Source organism: Vicugna pacos, chromosome 24 (genome assembly GCF_048564905.1).
Source record: "Vicugna pacos chromosome 24, VicPac4, whole genome shotgun sequence".
Lineage (NCBI taxonomy): Eukaryota > Metazoa > Chordata > Mammalia > Artiodactyla > Camelidae > Vicugna > Vicugna pacos.
In genome coordinates, this window is record NC_133010.1 from 853,265 (window position 1) to 869,144 (window position 15,880).

The window sequence follows — 15,880 nt, forward strand, 5'->3', positions numbered from 1 at the left end:
GGGCAGGGTCAGGACAGCAGAGACTCCCTGAGGATGGCCTGTATACCACACCAGCAGGCAAAGCTGTGGCCACGGGGTTACACAGGTGGCATGGTCCTCTACTTGGCCCTGCAAAGAACTTGAAGAAATGACCTCACGCCAGGGCCCTCTCTCCATCTCCGACACACACACACACACACACACACACACACACACACGTAGGTCGACCTCACAGGTCCTCCTCCACTGCTCTGCTTCCTCCTGTCCACCTGAGCAGCACCCAACTGCTCCCAGTCCTCCTTGACTCTTCTGTGAAGGAGAGTTTTCTGCACATTTTCACCTTTGCCACCTCCCTGTCCAGCTGAGCCTCCACCAGAGAAATGGACTCAGTTTCCAGGCTCAGACAGAGAAGCTGCCACCCCCCTTGTGGGTGTCACCCCACTGTGTCTATGCCTAGAGCAGCACACGTGGCAGGCACTGGGGAAAATGTGGTGGGTGACAGACAGAGCCTGGACCCTAATTTCCCTGGTGGGACTTAGACCTGTGACTACTCTGCTTTCAGGAGCTTCAAGGTGAAATGGGCTAACTAACACGTCCTTCTCTCAGGGCCCTCAGCGAAGGATGGCAATCATCACGTACCTACACGAGTTAGTGGCTATTATCTGCTCCACACATTGCAGTCTTTTAGAATGAAGCTGACCAAAGGCTGGTTCTTTCATGATCCCTTGTGCTACCGAGGAGACCCTCAGAAGTGCAAATTACACACACGAGGGTACGCCACTGGGCCCAGAGTGGCTTCCTTAGAACCAGCTGGGGCATTCAGATCACATCCCATGTAATGCTTTCACTTCTCCTTCCCCTGAATGCAGGCTTCTTTAAGAGCCAGCACTTTTTAACAGGAAGGTTTCAACCATACACAAAAACAGAAAAATGCAATAGAAACAGTAGAGCCAACACCTACATATCAGACAATGTTAACATTTCCCCATATTTGCTTCAGCTCGTTTTTTAAATAAACACTTTATTGAGACATTCACATAGCATATAATCCCCCCCTCCATTTTAAGTGTATAATTTCATGGCTTTCAGCATAGTCATAGATTTTGTCATCATCGTCGCAATAAATATTACAACATTTTCATTACCTCCAGAAGAAACCCCACATCCTTTAGCTATTATGCCCTGTCTCCATGTCCATGCCCCAACAACCACTAATCCTCTTACTGTCTCTGTAGGTTTCCCTATTCTGGACTGCCACATGAATGCAATCATACAACATGTGGCCATTAAGGTCGGCTTCTTTCACTTAGACTGCTTGTCAGGTCCATTCATTCAGAGTGCTGTGAAGCACTCTGTTCCTGAAAAGGATGAAAATATTCTTTTTTTTTTTTTAATGAAGTTTAACTAGTCTTTGTACCTAGCTAGCATTACTTGGTAAAACATTCCCTCAATGCATTTCCAAAATTACGACCTTGCAAATTCGAACACGTTTCTGAAATAAATTTCCTTGTAAGAGTAGAATACACTAAACTTCCAAAATTATTAATAACACTAATTAAGGAAAACAGGGAGTAAAGAAAAGGGGTCTGGAAACTGAAACAAATGCTCAGTCTGCAACCTCAAGTCTCACTCTAGTTGTGCGACCTAAGGAACTGCCCTCACCTTTAAATACTTTCTTATTTGAGAGAGAGCGCACTGCCCTTCCCTCCCTGCAAGGTGGCTGTTCAGGTAACATGAGGTAACAGTACCTAGCACAGTACCTGACACGAAGTGTCCAGAAATAGTTTGCTTCCTTCATTCAACACGAGAGACACACTCACGTGAAGGTTAAGATGTAAGGGAGCCTATACTTCCACAAGTCTCCGTCAGCACAAAATATGACAGGTAGTTTGGTTCTAATATAAAAACAACACCCACCCACCCCATTCCACGAACGCTTCTGAGGGATCTGGAGCCAGACAAGGGAGCCTGCGTGCGCTCCTGCAAGAACTCCTTCGGGGCCACTGAGCACTAAAGCAGCAACTGGAAGAGTCCAGTCACTGTGCTAAAACGTCTGGATGCCTTTATGCTAGTACCGGAGCTCACGCGCGGTAAAAGGGGAAAAAAGTCCAATTAGGCCCAACTCCAAATGACCCCTGAAGAAATCAAGACAGGAATGCCGACTTATCCTTCCTGAAACGCGAACGGTACCACACCAACACCCATTAAGAAACCTCAAGATTCAAACACTCCACGCCAACACTGGTGCCGCTCATGCTGCTTAGAAAGGCTGCGCAGGAGAGCAGCCCTGGCAGCACGGAAGGGGCTGAAGCAAAGCCGGCCGCGGCAAACGCAGGCGAGGGGGACAAACAAGATGACGATTTCGGGGCTGGGCACACACGCCGCTGCCGACCGCTTTGCAGACCACGGCCCCGCCGCGAGCATCTTGAAGGACTTCGCGGCTTCACAGTCCCGACGTCAAGGGAAGGCCGCGAGGGGAGCGCCCGGGGGTCGGGGCCCTGTTACCGTCCTGCGGGGCCCTGGCGGCCAGGGTCCCGGCCTCCACCTCCACTCCCCGCGCCCAGCGAGGGCCGGCCGGGAAGCGCCCCGAGCAACGCCCCAGCGCGAGCAGCCCGGCCCCGCCCGAGACCCCCGGTGCGCGGACGGCGGGGCAGCCCGCTGGGGTCCGGGCCGGGCTCGGGGCCGCGGCCGGGGCCGGGGCCGGGGCCGGGGCCGGGGCCGGGGCCGGGGGCCGACGCCGCAGCTGCGTCTGCCGAGGCCAGGCGGCGGGCCGCGCGGGCGGGCGCGGCCGGCCGGCGGGGCAGGGACACTCACCACACCACGCAGCTGGAGCCCTCGCCGAAGTACCAGGTTGCTGGAGCGCCGCCGACGTCGAACAGCTGCCGGCGGACCATCACACGGGGCCGCGTCCACCACCGCCATGTTGGCTGCCGGGCGGCCGCCGCTCGGCCCACGCCGCGCCTCCCAGAGGAACAGCGCCGCCGCCGCCGCCGCCGCCGCCCGGGAGAGCCCCAGAGCCGAGCCGCCCGCGAACCATCTCGGGGCCGCACCGCTGCCGCCGCCGCATTCGGCACGAAGCTCCGCGGCAGCCGCTCGGTCAGCGCCGCGCTTCCCGGAGGGACTTCGCTGCCGCCGCTGCAGCCGCTTCAGACGCCTGGAGGGAGAAGGGCCGGCGCCGCTCGGGAGAACGGCAGACACGTCTGCCCCTCGGAAAGGCTGCCGCGTGACTGCCTGGCAATCTGACCTTCGGGTGGGCGGAGGGAGGGCGCCGGGGCGTGGCCTGGAAGCGTGTGCGCGGATTGGCTGTCGTGTCTCTGGGGGCGGGTCTGGTGGTCCCTCGGATTTGTAGTCTTTTTGCCTACCAGGATTTTTTTTTTGAAGGGGGGGATAGTGATTTGTTTTATTTTTACAGTGATCACCTATCAAATTGTTTTACTTTGATATTATAGCTCCAAACTGGAGTACAATTGTCCTAGACAGACAGTGGTCTAAGAACTTCTGTTCTTGATTCCAACCACCTGAAAAAATGAAGTAGAAAACTCTGGCTCCTAATGCTCCTAATGCCGGCCCAAGTTCACTGGAGGCACTTCTCCAGGTCAGTCAACTCCCTGCAGGCAGGTGCAGTATGGTCAGGAAGAGAGGGTGGGGCGGCTGCAGAGAGGGGGGCAGCGGGAGGCGGGGGCAGCCCAGACAAGGCTGTGGATTTCCTCCAAGTGTGCCCCTCAGTCTGCTCTGGGGGCGCCCTCTGCTGCCTCAGGGTGGCAATTGGCATCACTCCAGGTGGGTCGACTCCTGGGAGGCTTCCTCTATTCGACAGACAGGGAGATAGACAAATAAATACACAGACATACACACTTGCCTTTTCCTCCATTTAGAAACAGACATATATCCTAACCTCCTCCTCCAACTCAATTAGATAGGTAGACAGATACAAAGACAGACAGACACACACACGTCTCCCCTACTCCTCAGTTAGGTAGGTAGAGAGACACACTAATCTCCTCCTCCATTAGATAATAGATAGACAAACTTAATAGACTCTTTCTCCTCCTCCATTAGATAGATAGTCAGTGAGATAGACGGATAAACACACTAGCCTCTACCTTCTCCTTTTAGAGAGAGAGACACACATAGCCAGAAACACGGGCCTCCTCCTTCTTCCCCATTAGATATAGATAGAGACAGACTCACAGACACACATACAGACAGACACACTAGTCTCCGCCTCCTCTGACAGAGAAATAGACACTCTAGCCTCCTCCTACACTCGATTAGATATAGGTACATACATAGATATCTGATAGATAGAGAGACAGACATATTAGCCTACTCCTCCTCCATTAGAGTGCATACATTGAGAGATAGACACACACACATTAGCCTCCTCCATATTTAGTTACAGATACATAGACAGACCCGCACGCACGCACACACACACATGCCTTCTCCTCCTCCTCAATTAGGTAGGTAGGTAGATAGGCACTCTAACGTCGTCATCCAACGGACAGACAGATAAAAAGACACACTAGCCAGACTCTAGGCCTCCACTACATAGATAGATAGATAGATTGATAGATAGACAGATAGATACATAGAAAGATAGACAGACAGATAGGCAAAGAGAGAGACATTATAGTCGCCTCTTCCTCCGTTAGATAAACAGACAGACACACACATAGACTAGCCTCTGCCATCCTCCAATAGATAGGCAGTCAGGCAGGCTGTCAGACAGACAGACACACTAGAGGCGGGGTGCGGTTCGGAGCCGGGGTGCGGCGGCTTCAACAGGGGACTAGACTGCCCTTCGCGAGCCAGAGAATTTCCTCCCATGTCCCTAGCTGCCTTTCATGGGGGCGGCCTCCGCTCCCCCAAGATCACCGGACTTAAGGCCTTGAAGTCACCGTGCTGCTAGGAGCGGGTGTGCTGAGGTCATTGGAAGAGATCAGCAGCAAAGGCGGAGGCGGCACAGCAGCAAAGGGGGATACCACGGCGAGTTGGTCATTTTCCTCCCATCTCTCCCTCTCCTGGCCTCGGGGCGGCCTCTGCTACCCCAGGTTTGCGGGATTTAATTCTTGTCTGCAAGGTCCTGGGATGGTGGTGAGGTGTGTTCAGGTGACAGGGATGTCGCTGGGAGCGGACTGCCTTTGGTGATCCTATCAGTTTGCTCCCATCTCCACAAGGGCCTGGTCTGGGGGCGGCCTCTCCTGCCCTGGTTTTATAGTATGCATGTTTCCAGGTAAGCTTGGGCCCCGGAGGCAGGTGTGGTGCTTTCAGGGGCTGGAGGCTTTAACTTAGTCTTGTCAGGCATGAGGTTTCCGGATGAACTTTCTTTTGAACTGAAATGTGAATGACAAATATATAAGCCTGGTGGTGGGAGGAGCATTGAAGGCCACGAGATGAAATAGCCTGAGGTGAGAGGAAAGCTTGGGTTCAGGGAACTCCTGGTACTTCAGCAAGATTTGAGAATGAGTTTGGGAGTAAGAAGGGGCAATAATTGAGGCTGGATAGAGGCCTTGCAAACCTCATTAAAGAGTTTGCATACTATCGAAAGCACAGCTGGGAACCAGTGGGAGGTTTTAAGCAGGGCAATTTCATAATCCCATTTGTGTTTTTAGAAATATTCTGGCTAAAGTGAAGAGAATTCATTGGAGTGGCAAACGCTTGCAGTGATCTGGGACGAACATGATGGAGGTCTGAACTGAAGTGGTGGTGGCAGAGAAATGGATTGGCTTATGGAATCAGTGTCACTTTGTGATTGATTAGACATGGGAGACAAGGGAGAGGGGAGGCATCTGATTTGGGGAGTAGATGGTGGTGCCATTTATCTAACTAGTAACGGAAACCTTGGATTTTGTGATTGCTGTTACCCCTTTAGGGTTACAGGAAAGCCCTCTCTGCACAACTGGATGGTATCGTCTCGCAGAAGCCCAAGTCAAAATGCATAAACCTAAGGAAGCTAATCTTTCATGCAATCAAGGTATTCTTGACATCTTTAAGGATGGTCGACTGTTTCTTCTCAATTTCAAGGAGAAAGATAATGGTTTTAAAACCCAGATGCTATATTTTATATTTTAATTTGCCAACTAGTTTAAATTTCATTGAGGAGGTTAAAAAAAAAAACTCCAAGTCTCTATGCATGCCCACTAGTATAGTTATTTTTAAATCGATAACAAGTTCTTATCAAAGGTTTCCTCTACTTGGAATTTTGACAAAGTCAGTTTAGGCATGGATGGTGATGCCCTGTCTTTGTAACAGGGAAGTTTTGGGTGTGTCCTTTGACCTTCACTCTAATGTAGATTCTTGATTCCTCTAATGTAGATAATAGATACACAAGGGTATCCTGGAGCCTATTTGAATGTGTTCATATAAGTCAGGTGCAGGGACAGAAAAACATAAAAAGTGATTCACTGCTCTTGATGCAGCTGGTGGCCTTGAAATAGTTCACTGTGGTTCATCTTAATTCAGCTTCTTTCCCCTTCTATTATCCTTAATGTGCTATTTTTGTTAGAGATGCTTTGGCTAAGGCTTCACCTTTGTTATGTAGCAAAATATAGATAGCCATTGCTGTGTTTCAGGATGTTCAGTTATGTTATGTGAAGATAGAGGTTTTAAATTTAGATCTATTCTCTTTTAAATTCAGGTATTTCCATAAAGAGTTCAGGGAAGAATTTATATTTAGCTTTGAATTATACTTCATGTGTATTGTTTTGGCAATATTGTATTCTTGCTGTATCTGCAATTTGTTATGTGTTACCTACCCTTAAAAAGAAAAAGAAAAGTGAAGTGGTATGGCTGTCTTCATTCCGATGTCTTTAATTTTGTCAGGTCTGAAGAACATAGATAATCTTGGTGTGTCTGGTGGCGGTCTTCATCAGAAGAATCTTTGTCTTCATTTGAAAGCAGAGGCTTTGGTTAAACTCTCAGATTATGAATCTTCAGAGGAAGCAATTCGTACTCTTGATCAGGTAGATTTATCATCAAATTTTCCCCTTCAACTTATTTAGCTGCCTGTCAGCCAGGCGTCAGCCACCCTCTCCTTACCATAAATATTTACTTACAAAAATTTTGTGTTAGAGGTGTGAATTCCTAACACCTGCACTTTTGTATATCATTCACACACTCGCAAACTCCTAAAGTTATTTGCCTCTTGGTTAAGTACTTAAAATTCGCTTTACATGATGCAGTTTCTTCCTTCAGTTCTTCCTCTTATTCTCCTTTTCTCTTTTTGCCCTCTTAGGTTATTACTACTTGAGTATTATTAATTTGAGATTCTAAATTTTTTCTTCTAGAAAATATTTCATTGATTATTGACAAGAATTATTAAAGATAGTAGTGGCTTCATGGTAGAAAATATTTCTTGTTTTATTCGACTTAAAAAACACTCAGAGGAAGATTGATATTTAAGAAGGAAACTGGTTTCTTACTATTTTTGGTTCAATTTGAAACTCCCTAATAAAAACGAATTAGTAAATTATGAATTATAATAGCGTGGTGCCTTTAAAGATTTTTGTCAGGTAAAGGCTGTTGTTTGTATAAAATTAAAATTATATCACTTAGTATATTGAAGGGTTTTGAATTTTTGTAAAAAAATTGTTTTGTATATTTCAAAGGGCTTTGCATTTCATAGTATTTCTTTAAAATTAGAACAGTTGTCAGGGTCCTTTAATTTCTTTCTACTTGTCTTCCACCAATAATGTGTTTTGTGTGAATGCTTTGTAGAGGTCTCTCTAATGCTTTTATTTTTTTAACAAAAAACAAACCAAACACCAAAAAAACAAAATGAAAAGTTTCTTGAAGGACTGGTAGACTCCAGGTCTGAGACAGAAGATGTGCAAGGTGAGCCCAGAACATTTTATAATGCTGAAAAGCAAAGAAACTGTATAAGGCTGTTAGAATTATGTCAGAAGGGCTGAGGAACAAGCAAGAATTAATTTTTTACAGGCTAAAGAGGAATAGTTTGAGCACTAATAACTGCCGTGGATTAAGACATCATTTATGTTTAAATCCATGTGTTAGTGATGTTACAAAAAAAAATCACAAAATATCCTCCATAAATTTTTGGAGGATGCTAAGGAACCGACTGGAAAGAATCAAAGTATTTATCCTGCCTTTCTGTTATGAACTTTTCCTCAGAATACTCAAGTAGAAAATGAGAGGAGGAAAATTTTCTCTTTAAGTATCACATCAGATAAGGAAAGAAGGAATGAAAGAAATCACCATTTTGCAATCCACAATGAATTAATAGATCTAGGCATTGGAGACCAATGGCTGCTAACATCACGAGAAAAAAGACAACCACACATAACCAGGTGTAAGTGCACGTGAGGTATTCCTTCCAGAACATCAAACCTGAATCAGATCAAACTTCTAGACCTGCTAACTTATAGAGGATACAAGGGACCAAGGAACATGTCAATACCATGAGAATACATTCAGCAATTACCAGACTGTGAGAAACTGTGATAATGGCCCATAGTTTTCAACAGTTAAATTGTAAGGGAGAAAAAAAAAGAGATGGAAGGGAACCCTATGGATTAAAAAAGACTTGAGATATATCAGCCAATTGAAATGTATGTACCTTATTTGGATTTTGATTAAAATAATTATTTAAATTTTTTGGAGACAACTGGTAAATTTGAACACTGGCTAATTATTTGATATTAAGGATGTATTGTTGGTTTTGCTTATGTGTTTATAATGGTAGTACAGTTATGTTAGTAGAAAAGAACTTAATTTTTACGTATAGGTACTGAAGTATCAGATGGAAAGTTATCATTTCTGGAGTAATCTAATCAGGTGTGAGGTAAAATGGGTGGAGGTAAAGACGAGAAAAGACTGGCTTTGAGTTAATAATTTTAAAACTGGATGATGAGTACATGTGGGTTTACTATTCTCTAATTTTTTAATGTATCTGAAATTTTCTTTAATAAAAAATTTACAAAGAGTGAAAGTTAATAGTGATAGAAATCAGGATCTTTATATTTTTATTCTATGGTTCTTCTTTAAAGCAAATATTGTTGCATTGTGTTGTAGGAGATTTGTAGCAAGTCTTTGCAATTATTTTCTAGGTTTCTGATGCAAATAATATCCCAGGACTTTTGGTTCTCAAAGGCTTGGCCTATCTGAACAAAGGCTCATTAGATGAAACTTCAAAGGTTGGTGTTTTCTTAAAACTGAGGTTTTTTTTTTTTTAAGTTAGAAGTTACTTTTATCTGAATAGGGAATTGACAGACATATACTCTATAGATTATGGAAGACCTTCTCTCTTCTTATCCTGACCTCGCTGAAGCTGATGCCTTGGAGGCTTTGATTCATTTTACCAAAAAGGACTATCTACAAGCAGAAAAATGGTAAGGATGTATTTAGATTGCTAGTAAATCCAGTCATATCTTAATTTATTATTTTATGAGAATTCAAAATGAGTAGGTTTGATAAAGATTCCGTTCTGCATAAATTTGATCTTTGTAAACCTCAGTATTTTTTAAGAAATGTATTTAGCATGTAACACAAACTATTACAAAATTTCATGATGGGTTTGAAGTCTCATTAGCTGATCATAATATTCACTAGACACACATAATGTTTGGTTTTAAGTTCCTCTTCTTCAAGTCATTTTTTCTCTCATCATCTAAATCCTGAATTAATGACTTCTCTGTAATTTAGCATCCTTGAATTGCTCGAACTCTTATTGTTTCAGTTAGGAGTCTCCAACTACATATATAAATGTGTATATTAACATTCCTTACTTCCCTTTCGTGACTTAGTTTTCAGAGAGCTCTTGAGAAAGATGCTGAAGTTGCTGAATATCATTACCAACTTGGATTAACATATTGGTCCATGGGTGAAGAAACAAGAAAAGATAAAACAAAGACTCTTACCCACTTTCTAAAGGTAACACCTGCTACTATTCAATTCTTAGTTGAAATGGATTCATTACAAAATTATAAATAATATTCATGTAAGTTAGGTACTTAAAATTATACTTTACAGAATTGTGTTTTGTGTTTCATCTCACATGTAAGGTTTTGTGAGAATGTTATATGGGTGTTCAAGGAGAAAACTGAACCGTAAAAATGTAAAAGTTAACTTATTTAAGAAACACATGTTATAGAACAGAAGACGTAATTGTGTCTGGAAAATAATACTGTTTTTAGGTAATTTCCACTGTACTTTTATCAGTGTATGAGTCTTATATATTTCTATGTGTTTAACTTCTTATATTTACATGTGTAACATCTAGAGGCTTTACATTCTTCCCTTGACTCAGATTAATGTAATAATAACTCTAAATTTCACATTTCTTTTAACAAAGAAATAGCATTTTTACATTTGTTTGTTTTCTGTGAGCAATGATGACCAGCTTTCATGTCTCAAATCAGCCTTACATAAAGTCTATCCTAGCATACTTTGTATATTTAATTTTTTCTTTTGTCTGTAAATATATATTGTGTGTTTTTAAAGGGACTCATTTAAACAAACTAAAATTCTGTTATTAATTTTTATTGCAAAGGCTGCCAAACTGGATCCATACATGGGCAAAGTTTTCTGCTATTTAGGTGATTATTACCGAGATGTAGTAGGAGATAAAATCAGAGCCCGTGGATGTTACAGGAAAGCTTTTGAATTAGATGACAGTGATGCTGAATCTGGAGCTGCAGCAGTTGACTTAAGTGTGGAGCTTGAAGAGATGGTATGTCTAATAATTTAAACACTTTTGTCTTTTTTTTACCCTGAGTATAGAAATAGAAATACTTTATACATGTATACTTGAAGTTATTATTTTTATTTGTAGATGTAATAGAAATATTTTTGCCACTGTTTATAAATAGAATGAACTTTGTTTTTATTGGCAGAAATCATATTACTTAATGTTAAACTGGTTCAGTTTATACCAGTGCATAATTTAAAAAAAATCAGGAGTGGAAAATGAAAATATATTTGTGTACTTTACATACGTGTTCGGTAGTTTTATAATATTTCACATCGCTAATATTAGTCTTCTGTTATTGTTAGGAAACTGCTTTAGCTGTCCTAACAGCCGTCACGCAGAAGGCAAGTGCTGGAACGGCCAAATGGGCCTGGCTTAGGCGAGGACTGTACTATTTGAAAGCTGGTCAACATTCTCAAGCTGTGGCTGAGTAAGGTGCCTTACTATGTTTAAACTCTGTTAGACAGCCGAAGGTTTCCTTAAGTTAAACTCCATTTATACCCAAATGACTTACAAGTTGCTTCGTACCAGGTGGTATTTTGAGGGAAGAAATAGCAAAATTTATTTAGGGTTGATTGGTTCTTATTATCTGCAAGGCATTGGAATTACTGGACAGTGAACTAACTGAAGTCCTCTTGTTGAGGAGGTGTACGTCCAGTGATGTGACATCTTGATAATATCATATATTATAGGGTTCTTAATAGAAATTCGAGGAAGGGTGAAAAGCCAATGTTGATATCTTTGTTGTTCTCCCACTGATGAGCATTGTTTGGGACAGGGGAGATGTTGGCAGCTTGAAGGGCGTTTGGAGCAGTTCATTTTTAGTAATTTGGTTTGAACTGTACTTAAGGGTGAAGAAAATATCTTTGAATCAAAGTTGTTTCTGATTTACATTATCATCTGGAATACAGGCATTTAAAACTTTTTCATGGATATGGAATTTGATCAGAAACTTAAAATATGCCTGTTATTCCTATTTTTCTACTCTTATGTTTTTGTCTTGTTAGGAGGCTTGGTGGGGGTTTATAGGCTGGTGACTCATACTGAGAAAGATACCTCTTCTGGTAGGATAGGAAACTGAAGCTCTCCCACATAGTCAAGGAAATAAATTTTGGTGAACATTTCTTCAAAAAAGTAATTTGTTCTTACTCATTCCAAAATTACAATAAAATTTCCTAGTGTTAAAGAAATACACATCATAAAAACAATAGGTATACTTGCTTTAAATAGCACTTTTACACAGAGAACTATATTCAGTATCTTGTAGTAAGCAACCTATAATGAAAAAGAATATGAAAACGAATATATTTATGTATATATATGACTGAAACATTATGCTGTACACTAGAAATTGACATAACATTGTAAACTGACTATACTAAAATTTAAGAAAAATAAAATAAAGGGGAGGATAGTTGAGTGGTAGAGCACGTGCTTATCATGCACAAGGTCCTGGGTTCAATCCCCAGTACCTCCACTAAGGAATAAAAAATAAAATAAATTCAAGTCTTATAATTAAAAAAATAGCACTTTTATCCTTAGGAAGAACCATGGATATGTATGACTCAGTTAAATTATTTTCTATTTTTCTTTCATACGTGGAAGTTGTTCAACTACTTTTAATTCTCTTACTCTTTCTTGAAATTTTAGTTTACAGGCAGCATTAAGGGCAGACCCAAAGGACTTCAGTTGTTGGGAGTCACTAGGAGAGGCATACTTAAGCAGAGGTGGCTACACAACGGCCTTGAAATCCTTCACAAAAGCCAGTGAGCTGAACCCAGAATCCACATACAGTGTGTTTAAGGTTGCAGCAATACAGCAAATCCTAGGCAAATACAAGGAAGCAGTAGCTCAATACCAGCTGATCATTAGAAACAAAGAAGATTATGTGCCTGCTTTAAAAGGTAATTTCTTTTTAATAGCTCCTTTGACTTTTGTGATACTGAAGTACAAAATCCTTGAGTAAATCCTTTTTTATATGTATCAAATAACTTGAAAAGGGCTTCTTTAGTCAACAGCAAGTGTCCAGTATGAACCTCTTATAATATAGCTTGTTATATAGAATCGAGAATTGAAGGATCAAATTTGGTTTCATAACAGTTAAAAAATATGATATGATAGAGATTTAGCTTTTAAATAAATAGCATAACTGTTGGATCTAAAAATGGATCTCTAAGACAAGAATTTCCCTGCGCTTATATTTTGATAATTAATTCACTATATCCTCAGAATACCTTAATACTTTTTAGTTACTTTGTAAATTATAGAAGCTCAGATTCTCAATTTTTGAACTTTAGAGGCAGATTGCATTGTTTTGTAATTATCTAAATTAAGTGTATTTCCTTTATAGATACTTGTTCCTTCTTAACAAATTATTTTTGGTAGTATAAAGTAAAACACCACATTCATATCTAATTAAAGTTTTTATGATTATTTCTAACCATTTAAAGAAACCTAGAGCCCATTACATTTGCTTTCCCCCATTTCCTTTTCCTTTTTGTTTTTGAAGACCCAATTGGAGTTTAATTCAGAAATACTGTATGTTTTGTGACATGTAACTTAGGCCTTGAACCCCTTATAAAAAAAATTGTAAAACTCCTCCACAGAAGGAGAATTCACATTTATTAAATGTTACTAGGAACTTTAGAAATGGCATTTTATTTAGTTTTTATAGTATAGTTTGCTGCACAGTTTTCAATATAAAGAGATCAAATCTTGTTTCATAACAGCTAATTAATAATATGATAGCAAGTAGCATCATATTAGATATTATTAGGTAATATCCCCATTTTCAAAACTAAGATTTTAAGAGATAAGTAATTTGCCCAAAGTCAAGGAAATTCTTAGGTTCCATAGATAATTTTTATCTTTTTGTACATGCTTATTCCAGCAGAACCCCACCGTTTGAATTTCTTGCTAAATGTATGCAAGACCATGCTTAAAGATAATTTTTATAAAATACCATTCAGTTTTGTTTTTTGGAAAGTGGATGTAATATAACACCAATAAATTTATTTGAAGTTCATTCTAAGTGGTCCTTTTACATATTTTAACAACTACCTTACCTGATTTCAGGTTTGGGTGAATGCCATCTCATGATGGCAAAAGCAGCTCTAGTCGATTATCTTGATGGGAAAGCTGTGGACTATGTAGAGAAAGCACTGGAATACTTTACTAGGTTAGTATTACTCATATTATTCATTGTGTTTATTTTCTTAGTATTGTAATAAAGCCAGATTTAGAAAATCACTCTGTTTATCCTGTTAGCTGTAGCAGTCATTCAGAATATGAAATATAAAGAATAATGGACTAGCAAATTAATCCTGTAACATACGTATTGCATTAATTTTGCACTGGGGGACAGATACAGTTTCTTGCTTTTAGCAGCTCACATGCTGGATGCATAGAGAGGGGTAGGTCGGAAGAAGCAGTCGGCTGGTGGGGCAGCAGCTTGGATACCATGTGTTAGTGTTCTTGTTCAGGACACCGAAAGGTGTGAGTATCTCTAATTGAAACCGACTGGAAAATGAGGCTTCAGGTGCACAATGTGCTTTATATTCAGTGCTCAGGGCCTATTTTAGACTCATTGGTAGGGCTGAAGGTGAAGGGAAATGAGCAATTTGGTTGCTCTTGGAGAGAATCTGTGCAGGAAAAAGATGTTAAAACAAGAAAGGAAGCTGAAAAATTTCAGTAAATCTGGTTATTTTATAGAACTCAGTTCATTAGGTGGAAGTGTCTTTTGTAGTAGATGACTTTAAAAAGTACACCAGTTAGACATACACTAATGTTTTTGTTCTTAAACACCTTGTGCTTCACTTCTTTACCTACTTACCTTCGTCTCTGTTTCCTGTTTCTCTGTTGCTGTAAAATTGCTTTGCTTTGAATATGAACCAAGTCTGAGATGAAAACCTTTGTCTTTTTCCTCCCACTGATTTTGATTGCTACGTTTCAAGTCTCACATAATACATACGGCTCTTTCCAAAGAAGACGATATTGTGAAGGGGTTTTTTAAGGGTATTTCTTTGAAGTAGTATGTAAGAGTAGTTGTGAACCTTTGAATGATGATACGTCAGCTTCCAGTACTGCCTCTCTGGTTTCTGGATAATATGTAGCACTCACAACTAATTATAAGGAGGTATATAAAGCTTTTAAAGTGATATCCCCAAACTTACATTTCCTTCTAGACTTAACAGTTCAAACGAACACACTTCTTATGTAAGGGTGATAGAAGTTATTTCACTTTACAGATATTTTATTTTTCATTGTATGTGAAAGAAGATAAGCATTTAGGTTGTTAAAATTGCCAGTGTTTCTATTCTTTTTCCCCCTCTGTTTACTTCTTTCATGCTGTCAATTTTAGATATTATTATAAGATATTTAGGCAAAGGAGCTACAAATAGTGATGTTCTTCCTCCTGATGTTCAGTGGGCTTTCAGTGATGACTGCGATAATTAGTCTTATTTCTCAGGAAGACATTGGAAAATGATGTTTGGCTGGACTCCATAAGTAGAAAAGGCTATGAAAAATGTTCCATCTGCTTGTCCATCTGCCAGTAACATAGCTGTTTGTGACAGCTGATTATCAAGGCTTGGCTTAATTGTGATGTTGCTGTGTTTCATTTATAAGATTTTGAGAAGAGAAAAATGAGGAGAAATGTATAGCTGAGATTGTCTCATTCTGAAAAGCAGTGTTCTTTGTCACCATAACTAATATTTTTAGTTTTTGAGCTTGTCCACTCACTCTTACTTGCTTCAGTTGAGTTTTCATGTTTCCATATTTAGATTTTTGGTATTCTTGATCTCAGTAAAAATCTTTTGGACCACCAAATATATTTAATATATCATGCATTTAGTAGTCCTTTTTTGTTTGAGGGAAGATCTGTAAGCAAACTTGAGTTAATAATAATCAACTGTGAGAGAGTTACCAGCTATACTGTTTCGATTTTTGTTTAAATAAGCAAACGCAAAGAGCATAGTTAAAAAGATTCAGTATTGAAGGTAAATTGGTCTTGGACAGTTTATGGATTTGCTTATGTGATTTCTGCTGCTTCTAACAAGAATGATGAAGAGTACCAAAGAAATGTTTGCAAAGTTTCTGGCTCTTAAACAGAGCCTTCTCCTCCTTCTCCTTTCTCCTTCTCCTCCTCTTCCTTTCTTTTTCCTAATAGGGAAGTGATAAGATGTAAGATGGTTC

General features: G+C 40.6%; 2 protein-coding genes across 2 annotated transcripts in view; one reads left to right on the forward strand and one right to left on the reverse strand.

Moving 5' to 3' along the window:
• The window catches only part of LOC102529662 (uncharacterized), a 139,468-nt gene extending 134,487 nt beyond the window's left edge, over positions 1 to 4,981 (reverse strand). The window contains exon 1 of the mRNA XM_072948883.1: positions 4,965 to 4,981. Within this exon, the coding sequence (XP_072804984.1) occupies positions 4,965 to 4,981 (17 nt within the window). The remainder of the gene's footprint in view (positions 1 to 4,964) is intronic.
• A 224-nt stretch (positions 4,982 to 5,205) lies between these two features.
• The window catches only part of LOC107035189 (superkiller complex protein 3-like), a 34,963-nt gene continuing 24,288 nt past the window's right edge, over positions 5,206 to 15,880 (forward strand). The window contains 10 exon segments of the mRNA XM_072948884.1: positions 5,206 to 5,215; positions 5,855 to 5,956; positions 6,805 to 6,944; positions 9,048 to 9,134; positions 9,226 to 9,329; positions 9,744 to 9,870; positions 10,490 to 10,669; positions 10,993 to 11,117; positions 12,338 to 12,591; positions 13,763 to 13,865. Of these exon segments, the coding sequence (XP_072804985.1) occupies positions 5,206 to 5,215; positions 5,855 to 5,956; positions 6,805 to 6,944; positions 9,048 to 9,134; positions 9,226 to 9,329; positions 9,744 to 9,870; positions 10,490 to 10,669; positions 10,993 to 11,117; positions 12,338 to 12,591; positions 13,763 to 13,865 (1,232 nt within the window).